Here is a 20,624-nt window from a genome sequence, read left to right on the forward strand (position 1 = left end):
CTGCTCTGATGTGGTCGGCCTCGCACCTTCATAGATCTTCTGCTAAGGATACTGAGGTCGGGGGAGGGTGGTGGCCGCGCCAGGAGTTTCTCTCCTTTTATGCCCATAGCAGCCAATGACTCAGAGGTTTCTTTGCAACATGAGATGGGACATAGTCAGCATGAAGATGATTTTGCTCCTGAAGGCACGTTTCTGCTTTTCAGACCATGGAAGAAAGTGGTCAGTCATAAACTCTATATACTTTGCAGAGGTCATTTTCACAGCTTCAAGGACCCTAAAGGGCCCTACCAGCTCTCTCCCCATGATTTCGACTCAAAATACAACTCCGCCACCTCCTTGCTGACATTGCAGCCTCGTTGGGGCAAGGTAGCCATCCACCACATCCAGTACTCCATCCATCAGGACCATCCGAGGTTACACAGCATCATCAGTAAACATGGCTGGTGTACAATCAGTCTTCATGTATGTCTGGGCCAGTGTAGCTGTCTCTGCTTGTGAGCGCGGTTTAGGGGCTGCTGAATATTAGATTTATGCACAACAGCAGCCTCTGCAGGCTCCGACACAGAGCAGCTTTACATAGCTGTCTGCTGCTTAGTAATAGCATTTTAGCAGCTGCTTTCTTAATCTCATGGATTTATCTGGCAGAACCTTCCTCATTATGCCTTTAGCTGCACGAGACCGTCTATTCTCTGTTTCATCCACAAATCTCCACAGTACGATGAATGCGCTTTAGTTTCTGTGAAATATCTAATGTTTTCATACCTTGTTGAGGCATTGCGCTATGTGACGCTTTTCGGCAGCAGAGATCCTTTTTCTTTCCCATATTGCTTGAAACCTGGGCTGCTTAATACTGTGGAATGTCCTCCTTCTTAAGGAATTTTCCTTTAATTGGACACCTGGAAACAAATTATCACAGGTTTCTGGGATTGATGTCAGTGATACAAAGACCCCAAGACAAAAAACGTCTATGAGGTTATGGGAAACCAAGAATAATAAGAATAATTATTCCAAGAATAATTTTGAACGGGTGTAGTATTACGACTATGATTATTTGCATCTAAATCAGCATCTAGCCATTCATTCTGATCTTAGAGCTTTTTGGTCCTGGGTACTGATATGAACTGTGCCCCTTAACAATCCTGCATTGTTTATTGTGGGGTTAGTGGCTCTTTTCTGGACCTGTGTCACTTACAATGTATGGATGGTAGGATGTACTAACGACCCTACCTCCGCTGCAGAATGCTTGCGCCATGTGGTGGATGACACCACATGGCTTTCCCGTCAGCCTGGGAAAGTGGGCACAGCGTCACACACAAAGGATGTGCACTGGCAATAGTACCACCCATAGGATAATCCTGTCTGATGGCTTCAGGTCACCAAAATCACAGAATAGGGGCACAGGACAAAGAGAACAGACGACAAAGTGTCAGGAAAATGGCCAATCTGGGGGCATAGAGCACCACAAGATCGGCCAACCCTGGGCATAAAGCTCAAAGGAAACCGGCTGACCCAGGGGCAAAAAGCACCAGGAAACTGGCCAACCCCAGGATAAAAAGCACCAGGAAACTGGCTGACCCTAGGACAAAAATCTCTAGGAAACTGTCTGACCCTGGGACAAAAATCTCTAGGAAACTGGCTGACCCTGGGACAAAAAGGACCAGGAAACTGGCTGACTCCGGGACGAAAAGCTCTAAGGAACTGGCTGACCCTGGGACAAAAAGCTCCAGGAAACCGACCAACCCGAGGACAAAAAGCACCAGAAAACTTGCTGACCCTGGGATGAAAAGCTCTAGAAAACTGTCTGACCGTGGGACAAAAACCTCCAGGAAACTGGCTGACCCAGGGACAAAAAGATCCGGAAAACTGGCTGACCCTGGGACAAAAAGCTCCAGGAAACTGGCTGACCCTGGGACAAAAAGGACCAGGAAACTGGCTGACTCCGGGATGAAAAGCTCTAAGGAACTGGCTGACCCTGGGACAAAAAGCTCCAGGAAACCGACCAACCCCAGGACAAAAAGCACCAGAAAACTTGCTGACCCTGGGATGAAAAGCTCTAGAAAACTGTCTGACCATGGGACAAAAACCTCCAGGAAACTGGCTGACCCAGGGACAAAAAGATCCGGGAAACTGGCTGACCCTGGGACAAAAAGCTCCAGGAAACTGGCTGACCCTGGGACAAAAAGCTCCAGGAAACTGGCTGACCCTGGGACAAAAATGACCAGGAAACTGGCTGACTCCGGGACGAAAAGCTCTAAGGAACTGGCTGACCCTGGGACAAAAAGCTCCAGGAAACCGACCAACCCCAGGACAAAAAGCACCCGAAAACTTGCTGACCCTGGGATGAAAAGCTCTAGAAAACTGTCTGACCATGGGACAAAAACCTCCAGGAAACTGGCTGACCCTGGGACAAAAAGCTCCAGGAAATTGGCTGACCCTGGGACAAAAAGCTCCAGGAAATTGGCTGAACCCAGGACAAAAAGCTCAGGGAAAGTGGCTGACCCTGGGACAAAAAGCTCCAGGAAATTGGTTGACACCGGGACGAAAAGCTCAGGGAAACTGGCTGATCCTCGGACAAAAAGCTCCAGGAAACTGGCTGACCCGGGGACAAAAAGCTCAGGGAAACTGGCTGACCCTGGGGCAAAAAGCTCCAGGAAATTGGCTGACACCGGGACGAAAAGCTCAGGGAAATTGGCTGATCCTCGGACAAAAAGCTTGAGGAAACTGGCTGGTCCTGGGACAAAAAGCTCCAGGAAACCAGTGGACCCAGAGGCAAAAAGCACCAGGAAACTGCTCAGCCCAGGAGCACAAAAATGCCAGGAACCTGGCCGACCCAGGGGCACAAAACACAGCCATCTGAAGGCAAAGCGCCAAGAAACTGGCCAACCCCGGGACACAAGGCTCCAGGAAACCGGCCGACCCCGGGACACAAAAATGCCAGGAAACCGGCCGCCTCGGAGGCACAAACACAGAGATCAGGGGGGTAAAGTGTCAAGAAACCGGCCAATCCCAGGGCACAAATCGCCAGGAAATCGGCCAACCTATGGGTATAAATCATCACAAGGTTGGCCGACTCTGGGACACAAAGCACCAAGCAATCGACTGACCCGGGACACAAAAATGCCAGGAAACCAGCAGACCTAGGGACATAAAGCGTCAGGAAATCGGCCGACCCAGGGGCTCAAAACACAGTGATCAGGGGGCAAAGTGTCAAGAAACCAGCCAACCGCAGGGCACAAAATGCCAGTAAATCGGCTGACCCAGGGACATAAAGCGGCAGGAAATCAGCCAACCAAGGGACATAAAGTGCCAGGAAATTGGCCAACCAAGGGGCACAAAACAACAGGAAATTGTCTGACCCAGGGACATAAAGGGCCAGAAAATCAGCCGACCCAGGGGCACAAGAAGCCCGGAAATTTGCCATCCCAGGGCAAAAACTATCAGGAAATCGGCCAACTCAGGGGCCCAAAACACAGCGATCAGGGGGCAATGCGCCAAGAGACCAGCGAACCACAGGGCACAAAATGCCAGGAAATTGGCCAACCCAGGGACCCTACGCCCCAGGAAATTGCTCAACCCAGGGACCCTAAGCGCCAGGAAATTGGTCGACCCAGGGACCCAAAGCACCAGGAAATTTGCTGACCCAGGGACCCAAAGCGCCAGGAAATTGGCCGATCCAGGGACCCAAAGTGCCAGGAAATCAGCCGACTCAGGGACATAAAGCGCCAGAAAATCATCCAACCTAGGGAGATAAAGCACCACAAGGTCAGTCGACTCCAGGACACAAAGCACCAGGCAATTGGTTGACCCTGGGACACAAAAATGCCATTAAACCGGCAAACCCAGGGGCACAAAAAGCCAGGAAATCTGGCGACTCAGGGGCACAAAACACAGCAATCAGGGGGCAAAGAGACAAGAAACCAGCCAATCGCAGGGAACAAAACACCAGTAAATTGGCCGACCCAGGGACACAAAACGCCAGGAAATCAGCTAACTCAGGGGCACAAAACACAGCGATCAGGGGGCAAAGAGACAAGAAACCAGCCAATCGCAGGGAACAAAACACCAGTAAATCGGCCGACCCAGGGACACAAAACGCCAGGAAAACGGCTGACCCAGGGACATAAAGCGCCAGGAAAATCGGCCGACCCAGGGACACAAAACGCCAGGAAATCAGCTAACTCAGGGGCACAAAACACAGCGATCAGGGGGCAATGCGCCAAGAAACCGGCGAACCACAGGGCACAAAACGCCAGGAAATAGGCCAAGCACAGGGCACAAAACGCCAGGAAATAGGCCAAGCACAGGGCACAAAACGCCAGGAAATAGGCCAAGCACAGGGCACAAAACGCCAGGAAATGTGCCCTGTGGTTGGCCTAAAATGCCAGGAAATCGGCCGACCCAGGGACCCTAAGCGCCAGGAAATTGCTCAACCCAGGGACCCTAAGCGCCAGGAAATTGGTCGACCCAGGGACCCAAAGTACCAGGAAATTTGCTGACCCAGGGACCCAAAGCGCCAGGAAATTGGTCGATCCAGGGACCCAAAGCGCCAGGAAATTGGCCGATCCAGGTACCCAAAGCACCAGGAAATTGGCCGATCCAGGGACCCAAAGTGCCAGGAAATCAGCCGACTCAGGGACATAAAGCACCAGGAAATCGTCCAACCTAGGGGGATAAAGCATCACAAGGTCAGTCGACTCCAGGACACAAAGCACCAGGCAATTGGTTGACCCTGGGACACAAAAATGCCAGGAAACCGGCAAACCCAGGGGCACAAAAAGCCAGGAAATCTGGCGTCTCAGGGGCAGAAAACACAGCAATCAGGGGGCAAAGAGACAAGAAACCAGCCAATCGCAGGGCACAAAACACCAGTAAATTGGCCGACCCAGGGACACAAAACGCCAGGAAAACGGCTGACCCAGGGACATAAAGCCCCAGGAAAATCGGCCGACCCAGGGACACAAAACGCCAGGAAATCGGCTGACCCAGGGACACAAAGCACCAGGAAATCGGCTGACCCAGGGTCATAAAGCGCCAGGAAATCGGCTGACCCAGGGACATAAAGCGCCAGGAAATCGGCCGACCCAGGGACACAAAACACCAGGAAATCGGCTGACCCAGGGACATGAAGCGCCAGGAAATCGGCTGACCCAGGGAGATAAAGCGCCAGGAAATCGGCTGACCCAGGGACATAAAGCGCCAGGAAATCGGCTGACCCAGGGACATAAAGCGCCAGGAAATCGGCCGACCCAGGGACATAAAGAGCCAGGAAATCGGCCGATCTAGGGACATAAAGCGCCAGGAAATCGACGGACTCAGGGACATAAAGTGCTAGGAAATCGGCCGATCTAGGGACATAAAGCGCTAGGAAATCGGCCGACCCAGGGACATAAAGCGCCAGGAAATCGGCCGATCTAGGGACATAAAGCGCCAGGAAATCAGCCAATCTAGGGACATAAAGCGCCAGGAAATCGACGGACTCAGGGACATAAAGCGCTAGGAAATCGGCCGACCCAGGGAGATAAAGCGCCAGGAAATCGGCCGATCTAGGGACATAAAGGGCCACAAAATGGGGCCATGAAAAAATTAAGAGACTCAGGAACACAAAACAAAGGGGCAAAGCACCAAGAGAATGGAGAACCCAGGGGCAAATAATGAGAGCCTGACACCGACTCCGGCTACAGCCCTGACATGTGTGTAGTTCTGGCTTAGATACTATCTGCTAAGTGGTTGAATCACAAATCAAAGAATTAGATACACTGCTCTGCAGACAGTATCATATAGGGACAGGATTAAAAACAGCAAAACGTATCTCACAATATAGCATTAGATACAGCAGATAGTATGTATTACAGATGGCACAGTGTTACACGGGATGGATTACGTACAGCAGTTCATGCGGGTTGGATTAGGTACCGTAGTGTCACACAGGATGGATTAGATACAGCAGTGTCACACGGGATGGATTAGGTACAGCAGTGTCACACGGGATGGATTAGGTACAGCAGTGTCACACGGGATGGATTAGATACAGCAGTATCACACGGGATGGGTTAGGTACAGCAGTGTCACACGGGATGGTTGGGTACAGCACAGTGTCACACGGGATGGATGAGATACAGCAGTATCACACGGGATGGATTAGATACAACAGTGTCACACGGGATGGATTAGATACAGCAGTGTCACACGGGATGGATTAGATACAGCGGTATCACACGGGATGAATTAGGTACAGCAGTGTCACACGGGATGGATTAGGTACAGCAGTGTCACACGGGATGGATTAGATACAGCAGTGTCACACGGGATGGATTAGATACAGCGGTATCACACGGGATGAATTAGGTACAGCAGTGTCACACGGGATGGATTAGGTACAGCAGTGTCACACGGGATGGATTAGGTACAGCAGTGTCACACGGGATGAATTAGGTACAGCAGTGTCACACAGGATGGATTAGATACAGCAGTGTCACACGGGATGGATTAGGTACAGCAGTGTCACACGGGATGGATCGGGTACAGCAGTGTCACACGGGATGGATCGGGTACAGCAGTGTCACACGGGATGGATCGGGTTCAGCAGTGTCACACAGGATGGATTAGGTACAGCAGTATCACAGGATGGATTAGATACAGCAGTGTCACACGGGATGGATTAGGTACAGCAGTGTCACACGGGATGGATTAGGTACAGCAGTGTCACACGGGATGGATTAGATACAGCAGTATCACACGGGATGGGTTAGGTACAGCAGTGTCACACGGGATGGTTGGGTACAGCACAGTGTCACACGGGATGGATGAGATACAGCAGTATCACACGGGATGGATTAGATACAACAGTGTCACACGGGATGGATTAGATACAGCAGTGTCACACGGGATGGATTAGATACAGCGGTATCACACGGGATGAATTAGGTACAGCAGTGTCGCACGGGATGGATTGGGTACAGCAGTGTCGCACGGGATGGATTAGGTACAGCAGTGTCACACGGGATGGATTAGGTACAGCAGTGTCACACGGGATGGATTAGATACAGCAGTGTCACACGGGATGGATTAGATACAGCGGTATCACACGGGATGAATTAGGTACAGCAGTGTCACACGGGATGGATTAGGTACAGCAGTGTCACACAGGATGGATTAGATACAGCAGTGTCACACAGGATGGATTAGGTACAGCAGTGTCACACGGGATGGATCGGGTACAGCAGTGTCACACGGGATGGATCGGGTACAGCAGTGTCACACGGGATGGATCGGGTTCAGCAGTGTCACACAGGATGGATTAGGTACAGCAGTATCACAGGATGGATTAGGTACAGCAGTGTCACACGGGATGGATTAGATACATCAGTGTCACACGGGATGGATTAGATACAGCAGTGTCACACGGGATAGATTAGATACAGCAGTGTCACACGGGATAGATTAGGTACAGCACAGTATCACACAGGATAGATTAGATACAGCAGTGTCACACGGGATGGATTAGGTACAGCAGTGTCACACGGGATGGATTAGGTACAGCAGTGTCACACGGGATGGATTAGGTACAGCAGTGTCACACGGGATGGATTGGGTACAGCAGTATCACACGGGATGGTTGGGTACAGCACAGTGTCACACGGGATGGATTGGGTACAGCAGTATCACACGGGATAGATTAGATACAGCAGTGTCACACGGGATGGATTGGGTACAGCAGTATCACACGGGATAGATTAGATACAGCAGTGTCACACGGGATAGATTAGATACAGCAGTGTCACACGGGATGGATTAGGTACAGCAGTGTCACACAGGATAGGATTAGATACAGCAGTGTCACACGGGATGGATTAGATACAGCAGTGTCACACGGGATGGATTAGGTACAGCAGTGTCACACGGGATGGATTAGGTACAGCAGTGTCACACGGGATGGATTGGGTACAGCAGTGTCACACGGGATGGATTAGATACAGCGGTATCACACGGGATGGATTAGGTACAGCAGTGTCACACGGGATGGATTAGGTACAGCAGTGTCACACGGGATGGATTGGGTACAGCAGTGTCACACGGGATGGATTAGGTACAGCAGTGTCACACGGGATGGATTGGGTACAGCAGTGTCACACGGGATGGATTAGATACAGCGGTATCACACGGGATGGATTAGGTACAGCAGTGTCACACGGGATGGATTAGGTACAGCAGTGTCACACGGGATGGATTGGGTACAGCAGTGTCACACGGGATGGATTAGGTACAGCAGTGTCACACGGGATGGATTGGGTACAGCAGTGTCACACGGGATGGATTGGGTACAGCAGTGTCACACGGGATGGATTGGGTACAGCAGTGTCACACGGGATGGATTAGGTACAGCAGTGTCACACGGGATGGATTCGGTACAGCAGTATCACACGGGATGGTTGGGTACAGCACAGTGTCACACGGGATGGATTGGGTACAGCAGTGTCACACGGGATAGATTAGATACAGCAGTGTCACACGGGATAGATTAGATACAGCAGTGTCACACGGGATGGATTAGGTACAGCAGTGTCACACGGGATAGATTAGATACAGCAGTGTCACACAGGTCTCCTCCGCTATATATATATATACACTCGTGTGTTTGTCTCCCTTCTATCATGGGGTCTCCGGGGCATCCCGGCAGGGGCCCGCGCCTCCTCTACCTCAGCCGCTGCTTCTAGTCTCCGCTGTCCGGACTCTGTGCGGTTCGTGACAGGAGTCTCGGTTTTCCCGCCTCTGGGTTGTCATGGTGACAGCAGTGAGCGGCGGCACGTCAGCGTGACTACGTGCCATGCGCGCCTGTCACATGACCATTCCAAGATGGCGCCCGTCTCGAGATCATTCAGGCAGTGAAGAGCCGTTAGAATCTACCGCCATCGGCACCGGGCCCGGGCAGCGGCAGAGCACCCCGTCCACACCGGGCATGACAGGCTGCAGCGGCTCTCCGGAGGCCGAGATTTAAGGCGACCGCCCCCTAATTGCCATGCAGAGCGAGCGCAGCGGCGGCCGCAGAAAGGAAGTATGTTTGTTTACATCTGAGGGGAGGGAGGATCTGCGGCCATTAGCCCCCGACATCAGCCCCCGGCTCCGGCATCAGTAATCCCCCCCACCGGACCCCAAATCAGCCTCCGGCCCCAACATCAGTAACCCCGACCTCAGTGGACCCCCGACACCTGCCCCGACATCAGGACCCCCACACCTGCCCCGACATCAGGACCCCCGACACCTGCCCCGACATCAGGACCCCCACACCTGCCCCGACATCAGGACCCCCGACACCTGCCCCGACATCAGGACCCCCACACCTGCCCCGACATCAGGACCCCCACACCTTCCCCGACATCAGGACCCCCACACCTGCCCCGACATCAGGACCCCCACGCCTGCCCCGACATCAGGACCCCCACACCTGCCCCGACATCAGGACCCCCACACCTGCCCCGACATCAGGACCCCCACACCTTCCCCGACATCAGGACCCCCACACCTGCCCCGACATCAGGACCCCCACGCCTGCCCCGACATCAGGACCCCCACGCCTGCCCCGACATCAGGACCCCCACGCCTGCCCCGACATCAGGACCCCCACGCCTGCCCCGACATCAGGACCCCCACGCCTGCCCCGACATCAGGACCCCCACGCCTGCCCCGACATCAGGACCCCCGCGCCTGCCCCGACATCAGGACCCCCGCGCCTGCCCCGACATCAGGACCCCCGCGCCTGCCCCGACATCAGGACCCCCACACCTGCCCCGACATCAGGACCCCCACACCTGCCCCGACATCAGGACCCCCGCGCCGGCCCCAACATCAGGACCTCCACGCCTGCCCCGACATCAGGACCTCCACGCCTGCCCCGACATCAGGACCCCCACGCCTGCCCCGACATCAGGACCCCCACACCTGCCCCGACATCAGGACCCCCGCGCCGGCCCCGACATCAGGACCCCCACACCTGCCCCGACATCAGGACCCCCGCGCCCGCCCCGACATCAGGACCCCCACGCCTGCCCCGACATCAGGACCCCCACGCCTGCCCCGACATCAGGACCCCCGCGCCGGCCCCGACATCAGGACCCCCGCGCCGGCCCCGACATCAGGACCCCCGCGCCGGCCCCGACATCAGGACCCCCGCGCCGGCCCCGACATCAGGACCCCCGCGCCGGCCCCGACATCAGGACCCCCGCGCCGGCCCCGACATCAGGACCCCCGCGCCGGCCCCGACATCAGGACCCCCGCGCCGGCCCCGACATCAGGACCCCCGCGCCGGCCCCGACATCAGGACCCCCGCGCCGGCCCCGACATCAGGACCCCCGCGCCGGCCCCGACATCAGGACCCCCGCGCCGGCCCCGACATCAGGACCCCCGCGCCGGCCCCGACATCAGGACCCCCGCGCCGGCCCCGACATCAGGACCCCCGCGCCCGCCCCGACATCAGGACCCCCGCGCCCGCCCCGACATCAGGACCCCCGCGCCCGCCCCGACATCAGGACCCCCATGCCCGCCCCGACATCAGGACCCCCAGCCTTGCACCACTCCACTTGTCCTGCGGTCTTTGACGCGTGTGTCTTGTGTCTCCACAGACTTTCCTGAGAGTGCGAGCCAACAGGCAGACTCGGCTGAACGGTGAGTGGCGCGATGTCTGAACAGCACTGCGACCGCCTGCATGTACATAGTGTGTGTGCAGAAGTCCCGGCACCTCCGGCCTCAGCACCTCCGGCCTCGGCACCTCTGGCCTCGGCTGCAGTCACTGAGGTTAGTAATGGTCGTCAGAGGAAGGTTCTGCAGCGGAGTGTACAAATCATCAGGATCCGCTGCCGGCAGCTCCTGTGTAATCCCTGACCAGTGACGTCCCCCATGGACTCGATGGAGACGCTGCCGACAGCTCCTGTGTGATCACCGACCAATGATGTCCCCAATGTGCCTGATGGAGACAAGTCCGGGGATGCTGCAGCCGTGGGATCAGGTTCAGGGCACTCAGTCGGCTCACCGTTGTGGGAGGAACATGTTGCCTGGGGATGTTATGGGGACACTTTGGGGAAAATGGTCGCACCGCTGATTCCACCAACAAATCAATGTACCACTAAACTGTTAGTGACCTGGAAAGAAGACTAGAGGGGTCCAGCTACTGGCCATCATACCACCACATGCTCGCACACCCCATTATCCTGGGAGTCGGACCAGTGACTTATGACTTAGCTCCTGTGATCTCCAGACCATTCTCTGGCTGTTGTTGCATCAAAGACCAGGGCCAGACAGATCAATATGGAAGACAGACCTCTATTCCAGACTCCATTGATGTCTTGCTCTGCACCATGATGGTCTGATAGCTGTGATGTGAGGCCAGTGGACTTCTGTATCCAGGCGTCCGGCTTACAGCCCAACGTGGTGCCCACGCCTCATGATGGTTTGTGTGACGCCTTAGGCTGGGGTCACACTGGCGTTTTAAACGGCCGAGTGCAATGCGATAAAAAATCGCATTGCACTCAGACCAGTGTTCAGCTATGGGGCAGCTCCCACCAGCCGACTTTTTGTCGGCTGTTTTCCTCGGTCTGAGACAATCGCAGCATGCTGCTATTGTCTCGGACCGAGGAAAACTCTCGGCTCACTCGCAACCATATAAGCCTATGGGTGCGAGTGAGACAGCGCACATCACTTGGATATCATCCGAGTGATGTGCGTTATAAGCGGACCCTAGCAATGGAGGAAATGGAGAAATTAATTTCTCCGCCTCCTCCCCAGCTGTGCTCCGATCCTCCCTGTGCGAGAGAATCGGAGCACAGACGCATGACACTCGGCTCCTGCTCTGCTGCGAGCAGGAGCCGAGTGTCATTAGCATATCACATTGGATGCAATACGCCAGTGTGACGCCGGCTTTAGTCTCTCTGTGTGATGTCCGATTTTACTTGCAAGACAAAACGGATCACTGAGTCACAAGGAAACATCACACCAGTCCTACTCCCGGGGTGGGGGTGGATATAATGTCTGGTAGACCCCTCCAGTCTTCATTCCAGTTCACTAACAGCTCGACATATTAATCTTGTGGTGGAACCAGTGGTGCGGCCATTTTTCTAAAGTGTCTAGGAGCCGTATGGAACTCTCTGCCGTATGATGTTGTAATGAGTGAGTCATTACTTAAATTTAAGAGGGGACTGGATGCCTTCCTGGAAAAGTATAATGTTACAGGGTATATATATTAGATTCTTTGATAGGGCGTTGATCCAGGGAACTAGTCTGATTGACGTATGTGGGGTCGGGAAGGAATTTTTTTCCCCATGGTGGAGCTTACTCTTACCACATGGGTTTTTTTTGCCTTCCCCTGGATCAACATGTTAGGGCATGTTAGGCTATGGGTTGAACTAGATGGACTTAAAGTCTTCCTTCAACCTTAATAACTATGTTACTATGTATATCCCAAACGACATTCCCAGATCACATGTTCCTGGCACTGCTGTGGGCGTCAGCGTGGCCCAAACCTGCTCTCATGGCTGCAGTGTCTCCGGACATGACTCCATTTGGGACGTCACCAGTCGGTGATTACACAGGAGCTGCTGGCAGCAGATCCTGATGATTTGTGTACTTGGGGGCAGAACCTTCCTCAGTGACAGCAGCCAAGGCCGGAGGTGCCGGGATTTCTGCACGAGGCTCAGATTCCGGACTGGAGAATCAGGAGGATGTGATAATTGTGTTTCCATCATCTGCAGATCAGCAACATCTCCTTCATCTCCTTCAGGCTATTCCATTTCAAGTGAAACAATGCAATTTTCCTCTGTTTTTTAAGTCTTTTGAGACTATGCTCCCTGGTAATAGTGTGTCAGAGAATGCGAAATGTTAAGAAAAGTTTTTCTGTGTACTTTTAGTTTTCTTAAAATTTAATTTCCAAAGTTTTGAAAAAGTGCAAATTTCTGTGTTGCATGCCTTCATGTTTCTCCTCATAACTCAGGCCAGAACCAAGATAGAGAAACGGGAAAAAGCCATTCCACTCAGAACTGTACAGGCTTCCACCCGATATGTCACGAGTATCTTAATATTTTACCAAGGGCTGTGGATTCAGTGTCCATTTTGGTGGACGGAGTCTGTGTCGTTATAAAATTGAGCGACTCCTAAAATATAAAACCCATTGGGTGCAGTAGTTCAGTGCAGGATCTGCTGTAAATGTTTCCATAATCATTTTGGAAACTTCTGAAATGTCCTATAAATGTCTGCTCTGTTCCTGATCTGAGGATCTCGACTTTTAGTGGAGATGAATCTGTGCAACACTTTCTGCACATGCTCAGTAGTGACCGGGGCTGTGGCGTCAGGGAAAGTGAGGAGTCGGTGGTTTGGCTTACCGACTCCACTGCCCTCAATTTACCCTTTCAGATACAAACACGAAATTTTGAGAAGCATTTCCAAAAAGTCAATGATATAAAATTTTAATAAAAAATTCACATGTACCTTCTATGCTCATAGCCACATCTGTACCAAAATTCAAGTTGGGATCTCAAAGGGATCTTTCTTCAAAAAGTAACTGTATGAACAGCTTCAATTTGAAAATCTTGAATTCAGGTCTTTTCAGCCTGTGATCTAATAGTGCAGGGTGTATATTTTTCAAATAAAATGTTAAAGTTTCATGACTTGTCCTGATCATAAACCAGGCATTAAATCATTAGATTAATCTATAGTGGATGCAGTGAAAGGATTGTACAGTGGCGACGACGTGATCTGAATTATATCCGGCAAGAAAGACAGTGTGTCTATGAAAGTGAACAGTAAGAAAACGCCTGTCCGCAAGAGGCTGCTTCTTGCCAATTTGAAAGAGACCTAGGAATTTAAAAAAAAAAAAAAAAAAAAGCTTCTGTCAAAAAAGGATTTTTAAGCTGTGCTGCCCTGCCACCTAAAAATTGTGTCCTGGCTGGTGGTCGTGGTGCACTCTCGGTATGTACAGCACTCCAGAATACTGCGGCCTAAGGATTGTGTCCTGGCTGGTGGTTGTGGTGCACTCTCGGTATGTACAGCACCCCAGAACACTGCGGCCTAAGGATTGTGTCCTGGCTGGTGGTCGTGGTACACTCTCGGTATGTACAGCACTCCAGAACACTGCGGCCTAAGGATTGTGTCCTGGCTGGTGGTCGTGGTGCACTCTCGGTATGTACAGCACCCCAGAACACTGCGGCCTAAGGATTGTGTCCTGGCTGGTGGTCGTGGTGCACTCTCGGTATGTACAGCACTCCAGAATACTGCGGCCTAAGGATTGTGTCCTGGCTGGTGGTCGTGGTGCACTCTCGGTATGTACAGCACTCCAGAACACTGTGGCCTAAGGATTGTGTCCTGGCTGGTGGTCGTGGTGCACTCTCGGTATGTACAGCACTCCAGAATACTGCGGCCTAAGGATTGTGTCCTGGCTGGTGGTCGTGGTGCACTCTCGGTATGTACAGCACTCCAGAATACTGCGGCCTAAGGATTGTGTCCTGGCTGGTGGTCGTGGTGCACTCTCGGTATGTACAGCACTCCAGAACACTGTGGCCTAAGGATTGTGTCCTGGCTGGTGGTCGTGGTGCACTCTCGGTATGTACAGCACCCCAGAACACTGTGGCCTAAGGATTGTGTCCTGGCTGGTGGTCGTGGTGCACTCTCGGTATGTACAGCACTCCAGAACACTGTGGCCTAAGGATTGTGTCCTGGCTGGTGGTCGTGGTGCACTCTCGGTATGTACAGCACTCCAGAATACTGCGGCCTAAGGATTGTGTCCTGGCTGGTGGTTGTGGTGCACTCTCGGTATGTACAGCACTCCAGAACACTGTGGCCTAAGGATTGTGTCCTGGCTGGTGGTCGTGGTGCACTCTCGGTATGTACAGCACCCCAGAACACTGCGGCCTAAGGATTGTGTCCTGGCTGGTGGTCGTGGTGCACTGTCGGTATGTACAGCACCCCAGAACACTGCGACCTAAGGATTGTGTCCTGGCTGGTGGTCGTGGTGCACTCTCGGTATGTACAGCGCTCCAGAACACTGTGGCCTAAGGATTGTGTCCTGGCTGGTGGTCGTGGTGCACTCTCGGTATGTACAGCGCTCCAGAACACTGTGGCCTAAGGATTGTGTCCTGGCTGGTGGTCGTGGTGCACTCTCGGTATGTACAGCACCCCAGAACACTGCGACCTAAGGATTGTGTCCTGGCTGGTGGTCGTGGTGCACTGTCGGTATGTACAGCGCTCCAGAACACTGCGGCCTAAGGATTGTGTCCTGGCTGGTGGTCGTGGTGCACTGTCGGTATGTGAATATGCCGCACACCAAATCGCAGAGTTTGTGACTGAAGGAGGGACGCGGATGGCTGAGGACGGCTCTTCTGCACAGCATTAAACCAGAAGATTTATAAATGTCTGGCATCAGAAGAAAGATTTTGGAGTGGAAGCTAAATGGTTCTTTTTGTGCCACAGCTCTAAGCACAAGTGTAGGTGTTGGCTTAGGAGGCCCCGTGAAACATCTTGCAGCTCGGGCTAACCTCCAGAGGCCGTATTCACACCAAATCTCATCACCCATGCAACTTCTCAACTGGAGTGAGACAAACAGTTGTGACTTGTATTGTTCAAGATTATTGTACTTGTTTTTATTATGTATACCCCTCCTCACATGTAAAGCGTCATGGAATAAATGGCGCTATAACAATAATAAATATCCCTACCATCCACTTCATGTGGTGTACAAACCAGGACTGCGAAGAAGAGGAGAGTTCTAACATTTGTTACAGCGAGCAGAACTCATCGCAGGGACTCGGCGGTGAAACAGTCATGCCAAGTAGTGAAACTGGAATAAAACAAGGGTTTTCTCATTCAGCAACGACAGTGAAGTCCATGACGTGATTGAGGGCGGCGCGAGATCAGCAATGGATGACAGAACTGGTTATGTGACCTGTGGATGTGATCCGCACTGGTGGACTCTTCAGATGATAATGAAGGAGTTGAAGTGACTTTTCTGCACCTTCTGGTCCATCACCGTCCTTTGTGTACCCAAGAAAATGAGACATTTTAAAAGTAACCAAAATTCAGCTATAACTCAGGTGTCAAACCCCATAACAGCCGGACATACTGACATATTATATATAATATATTGTTATAAGAGATTGTGGACAAGATCACATTTCACCCACTGGAAGGGACAAATTGATGATAAAAAGGTCACTTTAAAGACTAAAGGTACTGTCACACAGTACCATTTTGATCGCTACGACGGTACGATTCGTGACGTTCTAGCGATATCGTTACGATATCGCAGTGTCTGACACGCAGCAGCGATCAGGGATCCTGCTGAGAATCGTACGTCGTAGCAGATCGTATGGAACTTTCTTTCGTCGCTTGATCACCCGCTGACATCGCTGGATCGTTGTGTGTGACAGCGATCCAGCGATGTGTTCGCTTGTAACCAGGGTAAACATCGGGTAACTAAGCGCAGGGCCGCGCTTAGTAACCCGATGTTTACCGTGGTTACCAGCGTAAATGTAAAAAAAACAAACAGTACATACTCACATTCCGGTGTCTGTCCTCCGGCGTCTCAGCTTCTCTGCACTGTGTGAGCGCCGGCCGGAAAGCGAGCACAGCGGTGACGTCTGACGTCACCGCTGTGCTTTCCGGCTATGGCGCTTACACAGTGGAGAGAAGCAGAACGCCGGGGGACAGACACCGGAATGTGAGTATGTACTGTTTGTTTTTTTTACATTTACGCTGGTAACCAGGGTAAACATCGGGTTACTAAGCGCGGCCCTGCGCTTAGTTACCCGATGTTTACCCTGGTTACCGGGGACTTCGGCATCGCTCCAGCGCCGTGATTGCAACGTGTGACCGCAGTCTACGACGCTGGAGCGATAATCATACGATCGCTGCGACGTCACGGATCGTGCCGTCGTAGCGATTAAAATGGTACTGTGTGACGGTACCCTTAGGCTACTTTCACATTAGCGTTTTAATCTGCAGCGTTTAATCCGCAAACGCAAGGACACGAAAAACGCATGAAAACGCGTGTAAACGCACCTTTTTTAAAACGCTTATGGTTACTGCATGCGTCATTAAAACGCTGCGTTTACATGCTTTTGCATGCGTTTTCCATGCGTTTGCGTTTTTTGTGCGCATGTCGCAAAAATTTACCAGAGAAAAAATCTAGATGCAAGAACCAGCCAATGGGACTACAGAGGGCGTGTATTATGTGAAATCTATATATAGACCCTAGGACAGCTGAAATCTTCAGATTTTGCTCCTATGTCCTGTGACAAGATGGATCTTCACATGGATAGCTATTACTTCAAACTGGATCTGAGCATCAAGATTTTTCTGGCATGTGCGTTTGCTTGGGAGCAACACCGAAACCGGGAAAGACAGAGAAGGACACGGCGTAGGCGGTTTTGGCAACACCCCATTGTAGAACTGCGTGAGAGCCGTGGTACATATCACACCCTGTATGGCGAGCTCAATGAGAACCCAGAAAAATTCCCGGAATATACCAGGATGTCACAAGACTCTTTCCGGGATTTGCTTGATCGTGTCCAAGGAGCCATCCGGAGACAGGACACCCAGCTCCGTAGAGCCATTCCACCAGAGGAACGTCTCCTGGTTACCTTAAGGTACGTAATAATTCTAAACAAAAGCTACCCAAAATTATTTGCAGGTCTGATGTTTTTTTGCCTATTTTGTAAATTATTTATTCTTACTACAGATTTCTTGCAACTGGAGAGAGCTTGTCATCCCTTCATTTCCAGTACCGCCTTGGGATTTCCACGCTGTCCGGAATTGTTTTTGAAACCTGTCGGGCTTTATGGACCATTCTCCGTGAGGAATGTATACCCATACCCACGGAGGACATGTGGAAAGAAATTGCTGACAAATTTTGGACTGTTTGTGATTTTCCCAACTGTTTGGGTGCGGTGGATGGGAAGCACATCCGGATTACCAAACCAGCCAGAACGGGATCACAGTTCTTCAACTACAAAAAATATTTTTCAGTAGTTCTTATGGCAATAGCCGATGCGGACTGTCGCTTCATTGCTGTGGACATTGGTGCTTTTGGCCGTGGCAATGATTCACAGACTTTTAAAACCTCTGATATGGGCCGACGTGTTTATGGCAAAAATTTTAATTTCCCACAGCCACGACCACTCCCCTACACTCAAGGCCCACCGCTGCCATTTGTAATGGTTGGGGATGAGGCCTTTCAGATGAGTGAAAATCTCCTGAAGCCCTATTCAAGTCGGGACTTGAACCGCACAAAACGGATCTATAACTACAGACTAACCAGGGCACGCAGAACAGTAGAGTGTGCCTTTGGGATTATGGTGTCCAAATGGCGCATTCTATCAACTGCAATAAATCTAAAAATGGAGACAGTGGATGAGGTGGTTAAAGCCTGTGTGGTTCTCCACAATTTCATTCTGGCTAAGGAGCGACCCACCATAGAACTTGATGAACCTGTTGCAAACCCTTTGCCTGATTACCGTCATCACCCGCTGCGGTCAACAGTTGAAGTAGGCCACATGCGGGACCAATTTGCTGCCTTTTTTGATTCTGACATTGGACGTGTGCCATGGCAGGACAATATGGTGTAAAATGTACTGCTGGTTTCGGGTCTGCAAATTTATGTTTGGAATGTTAATGTTTTTTCTAATAAAATATTTGTGATTTTCTTTCTTCACCATGTCTCCTATCTATTTCCTTAACAAACCACTTTGGGTTTTTGGGCTTAGGTTCTTGACGTCATTGAGTGCTGTCTTGTTTCACCATTAGCTATTTGCCGCAGACTGTATAGACGATGTATGTTATTGTCGCAGTAGTTGTCCAGTACTTAACAGCATTATTTGTAAGCCTAAACCAGGAGCGGTAGTTAAATTCTTTTAGTGGTGCATATGTGTTTATTGAACTTTTCCTCACACAGCTCCACTCCAGGTTTAGGCTTACAAATAGTGCTGTAAAATACAGAGCGAATACTGAGAGTGTGACGGCAGCCTATACCACAGATCTATAGTAATCAAGTCAGGTGTCTGAAATAATGAAATTATGGTGCTAATTGCTCTTGAATTCATTTTTCCTGACACTTGTCCGGGTGAGTATAGATATGCCATGTATGACGTACATTGACCCTTCACTTTGTGTGAAATATATGTAATGTACCCATAAGATAAAATGGAGGTAATATAATGCATTTCTAAAATCAGCAGGTCAGGGGTCATAAATAATGTTTCTGATAAGACACGACCTGTTGAGTACACTTGTGCTGTGTATTACCACCATTTTGTCTTCTATGTGCTACCAAAAGTCACGGAGTAAACAGAAAGAACTGTTTTTGGAGAAAATACAAGTGTTTTTTTGGGGGGCAACCTCATATCTCTTAAGCAAACACACACCAAGCTTCAGTGTTCTGTTAATTAAGTACTGTAGGTTGGAGGTGGCCCCCAAAAAAGTGTTTGACGCATTATTTGTTATTGGCGCACGGTGTGTGGTGACGGCGGCGAAATACACAATTAACCAAACCTCATTGGGGCAAAACACAGGTTTATTAAACACAAAAACAAAAAAATTAACTGCGCCTGCTTGGGGTTGAGTGCCGATATTGTGGGGTGTTGAGTTGTGAGGTCTGGCTTACTGTAGCCGACATAGGGGTGGCAGGAGAAGGCGCTATGAAGCTGCTGGAGTCAGGAAATTCCGGGATAGGGCTAGACACATGAGAGGGCTGAGACACACTGGAAGGGTGAGACAAACCAGACATTACAGACACATTGGGAGGTGAGGGGGGAGGGATAGCTATGGTTTTTTGTTTTTTTTTGCCTTTCCCCTTACTTGTTTTGCGCGGGCTCGTTGTCGTGGTGGCAGGAAACGCCAGGGCAGGGTCCGGCAATGGCAGTCTTGTAGTGGTGGCGGGGAACGCCAGGGCAGGGTCCGGCAATGGCAGTCTTGTAGTGGTGGCGGGGAACGCCAGGGCAGGGTCCGGCAATGGCAGTCTTGTAGTGGTGGCGGGGAACGCCAGGGCAGGGTCCGGCAATGGCAGTCTTGTAGTGGTGGCGGGGAACGCCAGGGCAGGGTCCGGCAACGGCAGTCTGGTGGTGGTGCCAGGGAACGCCAGGGCAGGGTCCTGCGGCGGCAGCATGCTGGTGGCAGTGGAGGAGGCCCAAGCAGGAGCAGCAGCAGTTGTCATGGTGGTGGCAGTGGGCTGACCCACTGCACTGGGCATGGTGGTGGTGCTGTAATACGGTCCGGCAGTGTTTGGAATGGAGGTGGCCGTGCAGTGGTATGCAGCAGATGTCGGCATTGATGTAAAGCGTGACAGTGTGGGCACTGTTGGAAATGCCCCCACTGTCTGCTGAAAATACCGACTCTGCTGCATAGCCTGCACGTAAGCAGCATTGCAGGCCTGCATAACAGTAATCTGGAGCTCAGGACTAAAGGTACCGTCACATTAAGCGACGCTGCAGCGATAGCGACAGCGATGCCGATCGCTGCAGCGTCGCTGTTTGGTCGCTGGAGAGCTGTCACACAGACCGCTCTCCAGCGACCAACGATGCCGAGGTCCCCGGGTAACCAGGGTAAGCATCGGGTTGCTAAGCGCAGGGCCGCGCTTAGTAACCCGATGTTTACCC

The 20,624-nt window shown here is 51.8% G+C and overlaps 1 protein-coding gene and 1 long non-coding RNA gene across 8 annotated transcripts in view; one reads left to right on the forward strand and one right to left on the reverse strand.

Annotated features, from left to right (window-relative positions):
• The window catches only part of LOC143788055 (uncharacterized), a 71,458-nt gene extending 62,626 nt beyond the window's left edge, over window positions 1–8,832 (reverse strand). For 2 of the 3 annotated variants that reach the window (XR_013218544.1, XR_013218542.1), the window contains exons 1-2: window positions 8,697–8,765; window positions 763–896 (exon numbers count right to left, since the gene is read on the reverse strand). This is a non-coding gene — a long non-coding RNA (uncharacterized LOC143788055). Of the gene's footprint in view, window positions 1–762; window positions 897–8,696 lie in introns of all 3 variants that reach the window. The other variant, XR_013218543.1, reaches the window with a different exon arrangement.
• The window catches only part of RNF220 (ring finger protein 220), a 335,721-nt gene that overhangs the window by 266,078 nt on the left and 49,019 nt on the right, over window positions 1–20,624 (forward strand). For 4 of the 5 annotated variants that reach the window (XM_077277404.1, XM_077277403.1, XM_077277405.1 and 1 more), the window contains one exon: window positions 10,617–10,659. In XM_077277404.1, the coding sequence (XP_077133519.1) occupies window positions 10,617–10,659 (43 nt within the window). Of the gene's footprint in view, window positions 1–8,742; window positions 9,053–10,616; window positions 10,660–20,624 lie in introns of those variants that run through there. The other variant, XM_077277406.1, reaches the window with a different exon arrangement.

The sequence above is a fragment of the Ranitomeya variabilis genome, chromosome 8, assembly GCF_051348905.1.
Source record: "Ranitomeya variabilis isolate aRanVar5 chromosome 8, aRanVar5.hap1, whole genome shotgun sequence".
NCBI classification, from domain to species: domain Eukaryota; kingdom Metazoa; phylum Chordata; class Amphibia; order Anura; family Dendrobatidae; genus Ranitomeya; species Ranitomeya variabilis.